Here is a 17574-nt window from a genome sequence, read left to right as displayed (position 1 = left end):
AAAATCACCGTTCATTCCAGTGTGCTTCCCTGTGACTCTGCGGTTTCTGAGTCAGCCTGACCCACAGAAACATCCAGAATCCTGATTGGTGTCCACGACCACGTTCCTCACCCAATCCTCACAACTGTTTAATCTCTCCTGCCCTGTTCTCCCCTTCGCCCTCTGCACGGCTCTCAGCAGATAAGCTGGTCTGCTATTTTACTAGAGGCCACCAGACGCAAGCTCTAGTGACCTCTTCCCCAGCTACAGATCCCTTTGTCCACTATCTATTCTTCCCCTCTTCTTCTTCAGAGGAGGAGAAACCCACTCTCCATCTGCCTGTGTTCTAGATGCCATCTCCTCCTCCTCTTCTCTTCCGTATATTTTCAATCCCTTTTCTCTCTTCGGGTTCCTTTTATTTAGAACAAAACCCTCTCCATCTGTCTCACCTGAAACGAGTCTCTGTCTCCCTCTAGCTTTACAGATCAGTTGAAAGATTGCTTAAAATAACAGTCTCCATTTCTCCACTTTCCATGGCTCTGCAGCTGCTGGAATCTGGTTTAGTCACATAGTAAGAAGGACTTTTATTTAATCACATAAGACGTTTTAGTGATGAAATCTAAAGGGATGTCTTCCAGCCTAATCCTAAGTGTTCCTTCTGTAGCATTGGATATTGTTGACTCCCTTCTCTGGCTTGAGTGTCCCCACATTTGCATCCCACCTTGTCCCCCAGCTTCTCTTCCCTGTAGGTCTCCCTGACATGTCTCATATTTAGACTTGCCTCTCAAATGCTAGTGTTCTCCAATGCCCTGTTTCTTCATCTTCCGCCCTCTTGACACGAACTCTAAATACATCACCCCTAACTGCCTGTTCTGCACCCCACCTGCTTATCCCACAGACACTCCAAACTCAGCAAGTCATCACCTTCCCTCTCTTCTGCTAGTTCCTAACCCTGTGAATGATATCACCCCCTTTCCAAAGGTGATAAAGCTAGAAATCTGTGTGCTATCCTAGATTCTTCCCTATTCTCCACTCAGTGTATCCAACAAGCTCAGAAACCTCCCTGAAATGCATTTCTTTCTCTCTATTCCTACTGCCATTGCCTTGAGTCCACCTGTCATCTCTTCTCACCCTGCCTTCCATAATTGCCTTGCAACTGCTCATGTCTATGCTCCCTTCCCCTCCCCCAGCTCTGTCTGAATTGTCGTAATAAGATGAAAATCTGATCATGTCCCTTCCCAACTTGAAACTCTCTGAGAACATCCCCAGTTCTAAGCCGTGATGGCAAAAACAGGTGCTTTCAAAGGCTGGGCACGCAACGTACGTAATCTGGAGAGCAGCAGAAATGCAGGAAATGCAAAGGTCACCCCTGACAACAAGCAGTCATTTAAAATGACTGTCAAATGAGTTGGCATATATGAAGATGGGCATGAAAGCTCCCTCCTCCTCCATATCCCTGCTTGCCTTTCCAGCCTCACCTTTGGCTACTTTCCATGGACAGCTCGAGCTCCGGTAATAAAAGCTATTTAAGAGTATGCCAAAAGGCTGTGTTTGCTCCTGCCTCCATGCCTTCGTATGTGTTATTCTCTCTGTCTGCACGTCCTTCTTCCTCACGGCTTGTTCCTTTAAGGAAGACTGATTCAATATTTTAGAAACTCTCCCTAACGTATCTTCAGTGAATGGACTATTTGGGTTAGCTGACATTCTCCTTCCCTGGGTAAGATGCGCTGATGGGGGTGCACCACACACTTAGAGCTCACAGGTGGTAGCTCTCGCTCGTGTGCCTGTGTGCTTCCGCTCCTGCCAGGGGAGCTGCATTTGCTGCCAAACCTGTGCACGCCTGCACTTGAGGTGACATGATTCAAAAACATATTACGTAGGGGCGCCTGGGTGGCTCAGTCAGTGAAGGGTCTGCCTTCGCTCAGGTCATGATCCCGGAGTCCCAGGATCGAGTCCCGCATCGGGCTCCCTGCTCAGTGGGGAGTCTGCTTCTCCCTCAGCCCTTCACCCCGCTCTTGTTCTCTCTCTCAAATAGATAAAATCTTAAAAAAAAAAAACATATTACATAAACTGATGGACTATGAGTGAGGAAAGCCAGAAAGTTGTTTCTACAAAGTTGTATCAAATGCTTTGGTAAGACTTCCTAAAGTAGTGGTCTAAACCCTATGGAATTAAATGTGGATGAAGCTATTACAAAGGGTTGAGGAGAATCTTAAGAAGCAAGAAATATTCAGCTCTGTGACTGTTTCACAAATATCTTTAATTTCCTGCTTCATCTCAAGAAATATTAACTGCAAATGATAAATAAGGGATTATGGATAGCTTACATAAGAAAGAGTCAATAAACTCTGATCAGTGGACTTTTATTCCAAGAAAAAAAATTGAGCCTGTATCAAAAGTTTGAAAAATGAATATATGTTCATGTTCCAAGTTAAAATATGGTATTTGTAGTATGTATTTATATATTACTTTTATGATTCTCTGCTTTATCTGAATTTCTACTATGATCTCAAAAGTCTTCTCCTTTCCTCCTCACTTCTACCACCTCCATGTCATGCTGTTGGAGTGCCCTGTGCATACTTTTATTAAAAATATCCACTATTCTTTCATTCACTGGATAAATATTTATTGAGTACGTACTATGTGCCAGGGACCCTTCTAAGTGCTGAGGATGCAGCAGTAAACACAGCAGATGAGAACCCTTGTCCCTGGAGTTCATATTACATTGTATGATAATTAACTAGGTCCCTGTTCCCACAACTGGCCTGTGAGTTTCTTAATGTCAGAGGCTCTTTTATTAATCTTCGGATGAAGATCTAGGTTCATCTTTTTTTCAAGGACTAGAACATCATGGGGGCTCAATTAAATGTCTGCTGAAGGACTAATGACCTGCTTCTGGGACTTGCTGGGTAAATAACCATCTAGGTAGACCCGTTGCTATGGAGGAAAGTCCCCAGACCCTTGCTCTGTTGCATTACTTGTTTTAAAGACTTGTTTTAAAGCCAACATACTGGCATCTGCTTTGGTTTTTATGGGCTAGCTTCATGGTTTATGTGGTGGGACTCATTTTACTGTAGGTAAAAAGTAATTTGGGGAGCTTGGGGCTGAAGCAAGAATAATAATGAAAATAATTATAACTACTATGTATTAACGACATTTGGTTCTATGGTAAACTTCATATGTATTATTTCATTGAATGCTCATAACCACATACAGAGTAGATACTATTACCATCATCCCTATTTGCAGATGAAAAAGATGGAGGCTTGAAGCTTATAGCAGTTACTCAAAGTAACTTTGAACAAGGCCACACATTCAGATAGTAACAGAATTGGGGTTTGAACTTGGGTTTTCTTTTCTTCTCCTTTTTTTTTTTTCTCCCCTAAACTTGGCGGCCTTCAAAGCATGTGTACTTACCTACTTTGCTACACTACTGCCTTCAACAAGTTCTGGCTGAGTTAGAGTTCTGGTAGCCAATCCACTGTGTATAGGTGCCTAGTGGAAATACGGAGCTCACTTCCGGGCTTCTGAATAAAAGTGTTCATTTGACACAACTACAGTAAAAACCCTGTGCAAGGTAAGTTCATGTTACGTATCTCCCCTTAAGATTATTTCCTTGTCACAAACAGAAGAGTTTATATCTACAACAGAATAGACGGAGTCTCATGAATTTTGCATCCTACGTGAAGGGTTAGTCAGAGGCTAAGGCAGGACAGAGGAGAACGATTTAGTCCTATTTACACCTCCACAGGGCCTTGCGAATTCTTCTGCCTCCTGAGAGTCTTTGCCAATTTAGATGACAGCTTTCAAATTAGCGATGGAGAAAAGGTTTAGCCTTTTATTTCTGGAACTTCCTGTATTCAGAACAGCTATTCTTGTGTTCTTTGTATACTTAATTTTTTTTCCCTTTCTCATTTATCATGTAGTAATTTGGTATTCTATATAGCATGGGACTTTGAAATACATTTATGAATTTATTCCCACTTCTGACCTTCTAAATAAGCAACTTTCAGCTACATTATCACCAAGAAAATAGGTTTAGTTCTCCTTTCTGTCCGTATTATAAAACCATGGGTAACTGAAACTATAGGTTTAATATGGCATTTGAGGCCCTCTCTATATAATTTTAACCTGATCAGTTTTCCCATCTTATCCCAGCTTATCTTCTGTCAATTTCTATCACTTCACTAACACCCACTGTGCTAATTCAGACAAATCCAAGTCCCTCTAGCTTTTGACACACCACACAGTATGTTGAGAAAGACCTTTCCTGTCTTTTCCACAAACTGTATCTACCATTAGATTCTAGTTTAAATTTTCTTTCCTGATACTCCCTCTTATCAGCCGTCCTGGAGAAAATCTTTCTCTTCTCTGATCTCTTGCACTGTGTATAACTTTCCCTTGGATCTTGGTATTTATTACCTTGCACTGCTTATTAACTTTCCATGTCTATGACTCTGGTAATCTTTACTGGATTGTTAATTGTTGAGGTTCAAGACAGTTTTAAAATGTGGTCTCCTCTGCAATGCTTAGCACACTCCCAGCGTGGACCCCAACATGGCGCTTGAACTCGCAACCCTGAGATCAAGACCTGACCCAGAATCAACATTTGGACACTTGACCAACCGAGCCACCTAGGCGCCCCAGCACAGTACCTTGTACCTAAAGAAAAGGTTACTGAAATTTCACAGTAATTATAGTAATTTATATTATTATTTATATGAATTTTTAAGCAAGTTAAAGATCAACTTCTAAAAAACGAAAAACATCAAAATAGGTCACGTTTTGATTTTAATTTGAAATTTGAAATTTCTTCCTATCAAGTACTTTTAGGTTCTCTGCATTCCTGTACAGAATGGAGAATTTACTGGTAGCCAATAAGAAATTCCAGTATTTTTTATTTCTTAGTTTTGGATATAAAATTGGGTATGCTCTGTGACAAGGGAAGTCAGTGATTGGATGCTGGCTCTACTTCCGAACCCTACAGCCTGAGGTTTTAAAGTCTGTCTTAAACTATTATTGAGGATTTGCCAATTACGAAAGTTACCATATTTGTGTAATTTTGCTCTCTGTCATGAAGAAGTGGTAGGGTTTTCTTCAAGTTGCTTAAAATGAATACCTTTCTTATCTTTTTCTTCTCAATTATAAATCAGAATGAAGTATTTATTTATTTATTTACTAGCTTTAAAAAGTTATTTCTTAAAAAACAAGCTAGGCAGTAATTACTGACTGAATACCTGAATGCTTTCAAACTTTTTTTTTTTAGATTTTGTTTATTTATTTGACAGAGAGACAGCCAGCGAGAGAGGGAACACAAGCAGGGGGAGTGGGAGAGGAAGAAGCAGGCTCCTAGCAAAGCAGGGAGCCTTATGCGGGGATCAATCCCAGGACCCTGGGATCACGCCCTGGGCAGAAAGCAGATGCTTAATGACTGAGCCACCCAGGCGCCCCCAAACCTTTCTTTTTTCTTTTCTTTTTTAAAAAAATACCTTTATTTTCTTTGACAGGTGTCCAAAGAGGGGAAAAAGCAAGAAGTACCATAGATTGCTGAAAACATAATAATTTGCAAAAATAATTAGAGTTTTCATTTTATTTAGTAAGGGAGGGTCTTGGTTACCACAAGTGAAAGAATGCTTGACACAAGCCAAGAGGATGTTTTGTTTTGGGGGAGGGGAGGTTGGAAACTTTGTTTTGTTCTTAATCCTAATTTGCACACTCTGAAAAAGGCCAGAGAATGTTACATATAGGGAATTTCTCAAATGCTAGGTTTCGCCTGAAAATTCTAACACTTTGGAAAATTGAAACTTCGAGTTTAATAGCTAACAGTAATCACAGAATTGCTAAATAATAGAAATATGGGCATTTAAAATATTAACCACATAAGGTACTGAGCTTCTATATCACCCCAAACGTATTACTTAATAAAATATATTTAATACATAGCTTAATTCATTTTACATTAATTTCAAATTTTAAAAAGGACTTCTTATACCTAATTGAGTCTTTTGTTTTCTAAATACTGTTACTCAGATAATGTCTCGTTCGATCCTTATCACAGTTGCACCAGGCAGTCAGGGCAGATTCATGAAATGAGGGTCAATGAGGTTCAGCACAGGCCCGGTGTCTTGCTCTCAGTGCTGGCAACATTTGCAGGGGGGGCTCTTCTGTGCACTGTAGGGTGTTCAGCAGCACCTCGGACTCCAGGCGCTAGATGCCAACAGACACCCCCACCCCATCAACTGTGACAACCAAAAATGCCTCCAGACATCAACAAATTCTTTGAGGGGCAAAAATCCCCCCTGTTGAGAATCTCTGGTACAGCCCACGGGTCACACAGCAGGAGCCGTGGGATAAGAACCCAAACCCTCCGACTGCTCTGTACAGAAACGTAGGCCTTTCGATCTTACTGCTCAGGACCTGTATCCTGTGCAACCACACAGGATCTCCCAGCTGACAACAGAAACGTCAGGCCTGCTTACCTTCTCTCTCAGTGCAAACGCCTTTGCAAAAACAAAATGCCTCCCTCCTCGCACACCTGAGTAATTCTCTCTCCTATTTTGTTCCCTGTAATTCTTCTGATGGATTTCTCTATAACCTTGAACAGAAATCCACATACCGCTTTATGAAGCTGGAGAAAAGTATCCGATGTGAATATCCCAGCCTTCGAATTCTTGCTGTTTCCAGAATTCCTGTGTAGCGAAGCTGTAGGAGGACTTTCTCTTTATCATATTTTCTTGCCTGACGTTCATTATTTGGTTTGATGCAACGGACAAAGTGAGGCCGGCCCACCACCATTTTGGATAACAAATCCATCAGGGAATACTATAATATGCAACAAAAATAAATTTCTCAGTGTAGTATACAGAAACTTAGTGGCTTGCAAGAAAAAAAACCCTGAAAACTGGATGTTACATATGTTCATATTAATTCACATTCAATAGAGGAAAATCTGTGTTAATGAAAATTTTATTTATAGCGTATTTTTAAAAATACAGATTTACTCATAAAAATGTAGAGGCAATAACTCGAACTTAGCTATTAAAAGGTTCCCTGTACATTCTTAAGGCAAGTTTAATTAACAGATGAAATTACTTTTCATCTGATTTGTTTGTAAGTAATTATAGCCTTCACGGATACTTGCTGATATATAATATTTAGTCATATGACTTAGTTTCTTGCTTGTACTCTTATTTTCCTTGTTCAATTTTTTTCTTCATATAAAAGTATGAACGTAAATGCTTCAAGTCCTGTCAGAATCCTCTGGTTTAAAATAAGGAATGAGAAGTTAAAGCAGTTTAATACATAGGACGTAGGAGTTACAAAAATAAGCAAATTCACTCAAGTACTCAAATCTGTTCTAGTTTGATAATTTTCTTATTTATTTTAGAATTTTCAAAGTCACATAGATACGAAAACTGCATGTTCAGCAATAGCTTATTAAAATGGTAGCCAATTACAGGACAACTAAGTATAACATTAGAATAATCACATCTCAACTAAAAGTGGAATCTCAGAAAATGAGCAGTTAATGACTGGGACTGCAATTTACTGGCAAGGTAACAGATGTATGAACACAGACAGCTGGTGTCCGTTGGATTTCTTTTAGTGTTGGAAACATAGAAGCCTATGGTTACAAAGCCAGAGCAAGCCAAATACGGAATTACACAAATGACAAAGCCTTGGAGTGGCTTGGCTTCTTCTTGGGCACTGAAACTCAGATGTGATCTTTAAAGCTGGGCTTGCCAATTTGGAGCCCCTTTTCATCGCGTTGATCTGTGAGCCATCATTCCTGTTGTCCTGCAAACACCTGCCAGGGGCTGGGGCATTTTGAGCAAAAGCCTTCTGCAATTTAGGCCCTGGTTTTTCTTAGGGACCAAAGCATGGTGTTACACTATATGCATTCTCCGCAGAACGGATAATCACTTTAAAAAATTCATTATATACTATACGGAATTATCTTCTATCACTTTTCACTTCAGCCGGAGGAGTAAAATGATTTTATGAGCTAATGTTTTAAACATACACACAGTGTTGGATGTCAACAACAGTGGACTGATGTGGGTCTTGGGTAACTCCCTTAAAAAAGGAAAATAATCTGTCCATAAATACGCTCGGTAATTCAGCTGTGCTGCAGTCCCGATGTCAGGTGAATGTACCAGCAGCACATGTGAGAGATTAAGTATATGAATGTACTACGTGCTACTCAAAGATGATTAAGTACACACTGTCTGCTATGAGCTTAGGACTCGAAAAACTATTTAATAAAACTACCCAGCTATTTTTAAAAGCATTTCATGATTCTGTTAGAAAACTGGATTTACTCACTGAACACTTACAGTAAATTTAGCCTAATTACTCCCCTTTTCCCGCCTTAAATTGTATTATTAATAATTTCCAATTTTTAGTTAGTATTCTCTACATTTTCATTGGCTGGTTCACATGATTATTTTTTTATTTTTTATTTTATTTTATTTATTTTTATTTTTTTAAAGATTTTATTTATTTATTCAACAGAGATAGAGACAGCCAGCGAGAGAGGGAACACAAGCAGGGGGAGTGGGAGAGGAAGAAGCAGGCTCATAGCGGAGGAGCCTGATGTGGGGCTCGATCCCATAACGCCAGGATCACGCCCTGAGCCGAAGGCAGACGCTTAACCGCTGTGCCACCCAGGCGCCCCTATTTTTTTATTTTTTATTTTTAAAAAAGATTTAATTTATTTGTTTGAGAGAGCGCACAAGCAGGGGGAGGGGCAGAGGGAGAGGGAGAAGCAGACTCCCTGCTGAGCAGGGAGCCCGATGTGGGACTAGATCCCAGAACTCCAAGATTATGATCTGACCGAAAGCAGATGCTTAAAACAACTGAGCCACCCAGGCGCCCCAAGATGATATTATCAGAAGAGATAAATACGAATGGACACCAATAACGAGGGCATGGGTATCTGAAGTTCTTTAGAGCACAGAGGAAGTAAAGTACTTCTTTTCTTCCTTTTCTCCCATATTGTCCAAGGAAGAAACAGGTAAGAAAGGTCACCTTGACACTATGCTAAGAACACAGTGGCTGATTTTGTTAGCGTGTTACTATGTTTTCCCAGTATCCCTTCTCCTTGCTCCATGCTTATACCAGTTCTTTTTCTTTTGAGGTTTCATCTTGTCTAGGTGCAGGGAGATATGGAATGAGCCTAGATGCTCAGCCTCGTCCCATCTGCCCACCCCAAGGTCATTCAGGAGTGGGAAGAAGTTATAGGTAGTTATCAGAGCATGGAATTAAAAACCCTGCCAGGTTTTGTTCTAGGGGAAATGCATTTGGTTCTTTTAACCAAATTTTAACCAAAGTATAAACTTCCATTAAGACCGACTTAGTATACAATAATTTTATAGATAAAATAGCAAAGCAAACCAATCCATAGGTTTTTGACAGTACTCTACAATATTCTGTATCTAACAAATAGTAAATGGAATACAATGAGAATTATCTTTTGCTAATAGTACTCTGATATTTATTACTAGCTTTTGATTTGTAACTCTCATTTGAAATAAATAATAGGGGCATCTGGGTGGCTCAGTCGGTTAAGCGTCTGCCTTCGGCTCAGGTCATGATCCCAGAGTCCTGGGATGGAGTACCGAGTTGGGCTTCCTCCTCAGCAGGGAGTCTGCTTCTCCCTCTCCCTCTGACCCTCCCCTTTCTCCTTCTCTCTCCTCTCTCACGCTTTCTTTCTCTCTCTCTCAAATAAATAAATAAAATCTTTTAAGAAGTTTTAAAAAATAAAATAAATAACATTCCTGGGGCACCTGGGGGGCTCAGTCAGTTAAGTCTCTAACTCTTGATTTTGGGTCATCTTACGGGTTGTGAGGTCAATCCCCTATCAGGCTCTTCGCTGGGTGTGGAACCTGCTTAGGGTTCTCTTTCTTCACTCATTCTGCCCCTCCCCCTGTCTGAAAATAAATAAATTAAATAAATAACATTCCTAAGCACAACACACCATAATTTAATATCTTACTCTAAAATATGATGCAACTGTTTGTGTCTTCATGTTGGTGGTCTCTGTGGCATGACGTGTGGCTTCTCCACTTTGATCCTACAAAGACCAAGACAGACAGTGATGTTTCAGTATCCACTGCACTTTATGATCTATAAGGAGCACATGGAATTTCCTTCGGGTGATTGTGGTCTATGCATTCAAATACATAAAATAAGAAAAGGTTAATATTTTTACTTAGGGTAATTGTTTTGTCAGCCTCATTGGAATTTTAATTGATCTTGCAGGGAATGTGATGTCTCAGACCTTAGCTAACGTATTTTTAGTTGCTCTTAGTGTAACATTCAAATGAGCTATAAAGAGTTAGGAATGTATCATAAATGCATGATTATTTTAGTGGCTAGCAGTAATATAAACATAACATAGCTGTTTAAGCAGAAAAGAAAGATCAAAGGGAGAAAGCCTACATTAAAAGCTGTTTACTTTTAGGAGCACACAAATACTGTTGCTGTAAAGGTTAAATTCTTAGGCTCACTGTCATGCAAAATGCATTTCTTACCTTTCTCAAGTTGATTGATTTTTCTGAAGTCCTCATTTGATAATTTATTATATTTCTAGTTTTAGAATGTGGCAGATTACCTATAGGAATGTGGATGAAATTAATGTACATTTTAGAATACTTAATCACTAGAAGACTTTCCTCATTTACTTAAGTATTAAAATAAACATTGTTGATGCTGCAATAGTCATCCTCAGTTAAGTATTTATGAGAAATTTAAGGATAAAATATTACATAAAAATTTATAACAAATTTTAAATTAAAAAAAAAACCCAACTTGGATATTAGAAAAAATACAGGTAAGTGTTAGATTTCCTTTAATTGCTACAAGATATGGTGTGATTCCGATAAAGGGAACAGTTTGCTTCATGTATGTGTGTATGTGTTAAATGGCATCTGAGATTTTCCTTAACAAAAAGGTAAGCTTTACAATGGGCCTTAAAAAATCATATGGATCATTAATTCATATGAAATGTTTGTAAGAAAATCAAGAATGGTTGAGAGCAATGGATATGTTTGATGCAGAAATAGATATGTTCAACTCAGAAATTAAGTGCCCAGTGCTAGGGCTACGTTTATGAGCATAACCCAAGGTGTGAAAATACTCTGGTGTAGTGAAAAATTATGGCTCTAGAAGCCAAGAATACCTGTATTTGAATACCGCCTGTGGTACTTAAATTGTGTGGCCTATCGATCGATCATTTACTTAGTCTTTGAGTTGCATTCTGAAACCATATAATGGGGATAATGCTGTCTGCCTCACAGAATTTTGATGACATGTGACAGTATGTCTGGTGCACGGTGGGCACCCGGAAATGTTAGTTCATCTTCTCTCCTGTCCCGCCCCTCACCAAGCACAATAAACAATCAACCCACAATCCAAGAGTTCATCATCCCAACGGTAATGTTCAAATATATCTCCAGAATTCAGTCACTTCAGAAAGATTATTTCTTTTCACTTTCATTTGTCTAGGTGAGAAGTAGAAGCTACATGTTTTTTGTTTCTTTGATCTTTAGAGAGAGAGAGAGAGTGCACGTTGGGGTGGGGGTGGGAGCAGAAGGAGAGGGAGAGAGAATCCTAAGCAGGCTCCACGCCCAGTGTAGAACCTGATGCGGGGCTCAATCTCACAACCCTGAGATCATGACCTGAGCCAAAATCAAGAGTCGGACGCTTAATCAGCTGAGCCACCAGGTGCCCCAAGGCTACATGTTTTTGACAAATCCTTCACATTCTTTGTGGTGGCGAAAGGCTGGCTCGGGAGTGATGATGCTGGTGGGACCCTGCCTGGGATTCGGCTGGCAGTGCCTTGGCTGTGCCATCTCCCCCCTTCCCTCGTTATCAGGAAAGGTGCTGCGATGGGTGTGTGTGCTGGCTTTCACTCTGGGCTGCACACCACACTGTCCACTCTTCTACTGGGAAACACTGCAGACAGCAGAGTGGACAAACATAGTAACACTTGGTCTTCAGAGGGACAGCTGTGGACTTTCTTTTTTTTTTTTTTTTTTAAGGGAAGGTTTTAGAAAAAATTACCAAAATTACTATAGACTTATACAAAGGACTAGTAGCACACTATTAGAATAGACCCATTACTTAATAGATACCATTACTTAATATTAGCCAAATAAGAACTAAAAATTTAAGTTTCTCTGAAAACTAAAAAACTAGAGGAAATTTACTAAGGGATTAATAATTTCAATGTAACAAAATTTATACACTAGTCATCAAATTGTTTAACAACAAAATAAATGAAAGCCTTCTAAAAACTCATTAATGCATTTCAACAGGAACTAAAATTAGCATAGATGTTAATTTCAGAAAATATATCCACTTTGCCTTTATAGTTGACCTGATGAACAAACCTGTAATAAACCAATGTAGAGATGTAAGCTGTAAGGAATTGTGGTACATTTCCTCCTCATAATGGCTTCACTGTATATCATATTTAAAGTCATACATGCAAAGGGTTATCTTAGAATCTTGGAGACAGCATAATATAGGATTGAAAAAACCCAACTTTCAAGCCCTCTTCTAAGACTTCCCACAGGGGTAACACTAAGAAAGATGCTCAACATTTCCAAGACTCAAAGTCTCATCTGTACCAGTAATTCCTCCTCAGAGTGTTGCTATTAGGAGTAAATAAAAGTAGTCAGCACAGTGCCTAGCACACTGCAAATTCTAAACAAATGTATGTATTATTATTGTCATCATTATTATTATTATGTTTGCATATCTAGGTGAATATAAAACCCAAATGCCTCTGATAGCTTTGAGATTCAGAGTGACTGAAACATCTTTGATTATGAAATTCTCTTCTCTTTGGCCAATGAGACATGGTTCTGCTGATAGTCAGGAGACAGAACATAGTACTGAGAACCTGACTGCATATTTTATAAGGGTCAAAAACATGAGATTAGGTGCACAGATGCAGTTGGTGGATATAGAAAGAGATGAAAACTGTTAAAGTCAAAACTGAAGACATTTGCTTCTGGGCATGATAAAGTAACACAAGACTGGATTAACTGAAATAACTAAAAAAAAAAATACAAAATACATGAGTTTTTCTTCCTTTTCATTTTTTATTGTAAAACTTACGTAACATAAAATTTAGCATTTAGGGGCGCCTGGGTGGCACAGCGGTTAAGCGTTTGCCTTCGGCTCAGGGTGTGATCCCCGCGTTATGGGATCAAGCCCCACGTCAGGCTCCTCCGCTATGAGCCTGCTTCTTCCTCTCCTACTCCCCCTGCTTGTGTTCCCTCTCTTGCTGGCTGTCTCTATCTCTGTCAAATAAATAAATAAAATCTTTAAAAAAAAAAAAGGAATAAGGCAAGAATGTTCACTCTTAGCACTTGTATTCAATATTGCTTTGGTGATTCTAGACAGAGCAACCAGGCAAGATGAAGACATAAAAAGTAAACATACTGGAGAAGAAAAGGCAAACTCTTTTTTCACAGACGTGATCATCTATAGAGAAAATCCTATGGAATTCACCAAGAAAATGAGCTTAGCAACACTGCAGGGTGAAAGATCAATACACACAAATCAACTGGATTTCTATATACTAGCAACAAACAGAATTTGAATTAAAATTACCATTTATAATAGCATAAAATGTGATATATTAGATAATTTGACAAAGATACACAAGACGCATACACCGAAAACTACAAAATATTGCTGAGAGAAATTAAGGAAGACTTAAATAAACGAAGAGCTATACTGTGCTTCCTGATTGGAAGACCCAATATTGTGAGGATATCAATTCTCCCAAAATTAATCTATAGCTTCAGTGCATCCCAATCAAAGTCTCACCAGGATCTTTGGTAGAAATTGACAAGCTTATTCTAACATTTATATGGAAAAGCAAAGGAATAATTGCCTCGACAACTCTGAAAAAGCCAGCGTTGGGTAGCTTATACTATCTGATTTCAATTGTTTTTTTTTTTTTTTATAAAGCGACAGTAGTCAAGAAGTGTAGTACTGCCATAAAGATAGACAAGTATCAAGGACACACAATAGAAAAGTCTAGAAATAGACCTACATGTATACAGTCAATTGATTTTCAACAGGGTGCCCAAGCAATTCAATGGGGGAAAGAATAATCCTTCCAACCAACAGTGCTAGAACAACTGGAGAGGGATCCGAACGGTGGTGGGAAGGATTCCAGAGTCATGAGGAAATATCCTCTGGGGGTGATGAATATGTTCCCTACTGAATGTGGTGATGGTTTTATAGATGTTTATGCCTGTCAAAAACTCATCACGTTTTACTGTCTAAACATGAGCTATTTACTGTATGTCAGTTATATCTCAATAAAACCGTAAAAAGAAATGCAAAATAATAAAACAAACTCCAATAAAGAAAAACAACCCAAACTACATTTTTTTCTACTTAAAAGCAAAAGCAAACATGTATATGGTTGGCTGGAGCAAAGGCATATAAGTTTTTATTTTTTTTAAGATTTTATTTATTTGACACAGAGAGAGGCGTCGAGAGAGGGAACACAGGCAGGGGGAGTGGGAGAGGGAGAAGCAGGCTTCCCGCTGAGCAGGGAGCCCGATGTGGGCTGGATCCCAGAATGCTGGGATCACGACCTGAGCCGAAGGCAGACGCTTAACAATTGAGCCCCCCAGGCACCCCTATAAGTTTTTAATTAACAAGGCAGAGCTCACTACACCTATAGAGTCTTAAAGTACCACCCAAAGCTGCCCAGTCCTGAAAGAGAGGTCACTCTAAACTCTTCAGAGATGCGCAAATCCTTCTAACGAGTAGCTAAAATACCACCATATTTTCTGGCTAGCTCTTCCAGAACTTTTCTTGAATGAAAATCTAGTTTGTTTATATTCATTTTTATATGTTCTTCAGACAATTTGGGCAGAATGTATTAAGAAATGCATATTTAGTGAGCTAAAACCAAACCAACATAAAAAAAAAAATTGGGGATTATACTCACGAAAATCAGTCAGAAACTACTGGATTGGGCCTGAGGAAATTTCTCAGTTAAAGGAAATTGCCTTAAGCTTACCTGTTTTTGTCAGAGGGTGACTGACTAGTTGGCGAATGACATTGTTTTCTGATGACCTCAAAAGCAGCACAATATCAGTTGGAAGAGTGTCTCTATTTTTAGCTAAGAACCCACTTGCATTATACAGGACCTGTTGATAAAGTAAGTTTCAGTATCACAATCAATGCCATTCTCCTTGTCATCATCACCAGCAGCAGCGACAAAATCATGAATAGGTATTTACTGAGAACTTCCTCTGTGCTGAGCAACAGGAATACAAAGATTTATGAACGAAGTCCTTTACAGCTTGGCTGGAAGAGCAAATTTTTCCAGGTCTACAGTATATTTTGTCCGAGAAAAATTTGTGTCTTGCTAATTTGGTTGGAATCATGGTTTGTTGCCTTTCATTTATTATGTTGGAAACTTGGTGTTGTTTCCTTTCTGTGTTTGGAGGGTCGAGGGTGGCATAAAGGAGGCACCCTGGGGCCACCAAGGCATTCTCATTTCTATGGTAATTGATTCACAAGCAGTGAATTGGCCATTATAAATTTTTGTTTCACTAATAGTGTGGTTTAAGTACACTATGAATATTCATGTTTCTGGCACTTCTAAGTAATTTTAACACTAAAGATCAATGTAATCCGAAGATTTCTGTAGGATGATCTCATATAGTTGCTGTTATGGATTGAACTGTGTCCCCCCACAATTAATATGTTGAATTCCTGATCCTAAATGTGACTGTATTTGGACAGGGTCTTTCAGGAGGTAATTAAGGTTAAATGTGGTCTTAAGGGTGGGACCCTAATCCCATAGGACTGGTGTCTTCGTAAGAGAAAGACATACTTGAGATCTCTTTCTCCCTCTCATGTACCCAGAGAAAAGGCCACATGAGAACACTGCAAGAATGCACCCATCTGCAAGCCAGGGAGAGAGGTCTCACCAGACAATGACCTTGCTGTCACCTTGATCTTGGACTTCTAGCCTCCAGAACTGTGAGAAAATAAATTTCTGTGCTTTAAGCCACCCATCCTGTGGTATTTTCTTATGACAGTCCAAGGTGACTAATACAGCTGTTAAAAACAACTGGATAAAATGATCTTAGCAAATTCTTAATGGATGTTTTGAAAAAGACTTATTTGGAAAAATCACACGCTGAACAGCATGGGAGAGGCCATAACTATAATATTTAAGGTGGATTTTTTTTCAGTGACAAAAGTCTGTGGAATATTGAAATTTGTGGAATAGAGCAGTCCTAGTAGACCTGAATCTTCCAAGTTCTGTGTTATTTTATTTTGTTTCTGTATTTCTCATTCTCTGCATTTCTTTCTTGATTTTAATATCTTCTCAGTCCTCCAATATTTATACCATCATTGTGAAGGAATGACCTGTTATTCTCTGCAGAAGGGAAACAGAGCATCCTGTGGGTTTAGGACAATATATCTGAGGTTTGCTCTGCTGTGGGAACGTGCATTTATCAAAGCATAAACATCCAACTGCTGAACAGTCCATTAGTCAACCCCACCTCGGCCAGCTCCATTATCCGACCACACCTCCAATTTGGCACTTTCTCCTGTTGGGCAGGAGGAGAGACAAAGGCTTCTGTGGAGAGAGAAGCACCTCAAGGCTATAAAAGGCAGTTTATGCAAAAGGTTCCCAGCTAACATTAAAAGAAGGAAAAAGTAGGTCCCCCTTGCCAGCCAATCTCCCCCAAAGCCAGATCTTAGGATCAGAAAAATGAAGGCTTTGATGCTTGTCTCTTTTCTTTCTTGTTTTCCCTTAGTTTCTTAATAAATTCCTCCAGAAAAACTATAACATTGTCGAAGTAGGAGAAGGATTTTTTGTTAACCTTCTCAGGATAGATGCTAGAGCAGATTGCTCTGGAGCGGGATTTCTGGCAGTCAATTGGACAGACTATAGGAAGTTGAAGAACAGATTGGGGCAGAAACAGATGGCTATCTCATTACAACCAACTGTAAATATTTTGGGCCATAGTTTTCATGTTTATCATTATTATTTGATGAAAGACTAAGAGAAACTCATTCATAATTCTTCACAGACCTTACCTTTCCTGCATAATGGTGAATTCCAAAACTAAGTTCCATTCTTTTGGGCCTCCAGAAATACTGTGATTTCAGGTTACCTTCAAATTTTTCTATAGAAAAAAAATTGAACTCCAATATCAAGTTATGTAAGGAGATGCTCAGAAAATACTGATTGACAGAATCATCTCTTTCACCATAAAATGGACAATGTGCAGTGAAAAGACAATTTTACATAATGATAAATGCAGATTTGGAGCATAAATGTTGAGACCAAACTCAAGATCATTAATTGAACCATTCTATTATGATTTAGAGCAGCAGTTCTTAAACCTTGGCAAACAAAACCCCCCTGGAGGGCCTATTAAAACAGAGTTTCTGACTTAGTAGATCTGGGGGTGTGTGTTGGGGGGGATCCAAGAAGTCACATTTCTAGCAAGTTCCCAGGTGATGCTGATGGTCCTGGTCTGTAGACCACATTGTGTGAACCACTGGTCCAGAGGAAGGAAACTACTTGAG

The 17574-nt window shown here is 39.2% G+C and overlaps 1 protein-coding gene across 1 annotated transcript in view; it reads right to left on the bottom strand.

Annotated features, from left to right (window-relative positions):
• The window catches only part of MYO3A (myosin IIIA), a 215172-nt gene that overhangs the window by 49938 nt on the left and 147660 nt on the right, over positions 1–17574 (bottom strand). The window contains exons 20-24 of the mRNA XM_040645303.1: positions 17080–17168; positions 15038–15167; positions 10515–10594; positions 9977–10054; positions 6596–6801 (exon numbers count right to left, since the gene is read on the bottom strand). Of these exons, the coding sequence (XP_040501237.1) occupies positions 6596–6801; positions 9977–10054; positions 10515–10594; positions 15038–15167; positions 17080–17168 (583 nt within the window). The remainder of the gene's footprint in view (positions 1–6595; positions 6802–9976; positions 10055–10514; positions 10595–15037; positions 15168–17079; positions 17169–17574) is intronic.

This window comes from Ursus maritimus, unplaced genomic scaffold (genome assembly GCF_017311325.1).
Source record: "Ursus maritimus isolate PB19 unplaced genomic scaffold, ASM1731132v1 scaffold_31, whole genome shotgun sequence".
NCBI classification, from domain to species: Eukaryota; Metazoa; Chordata; class Mammalia; order Carnivora; family Ursidae; genus Ursus; species Ursus maritimus.
This window is presented reverse-complemented; position numbering and strand designations above follow the sequence as displayed.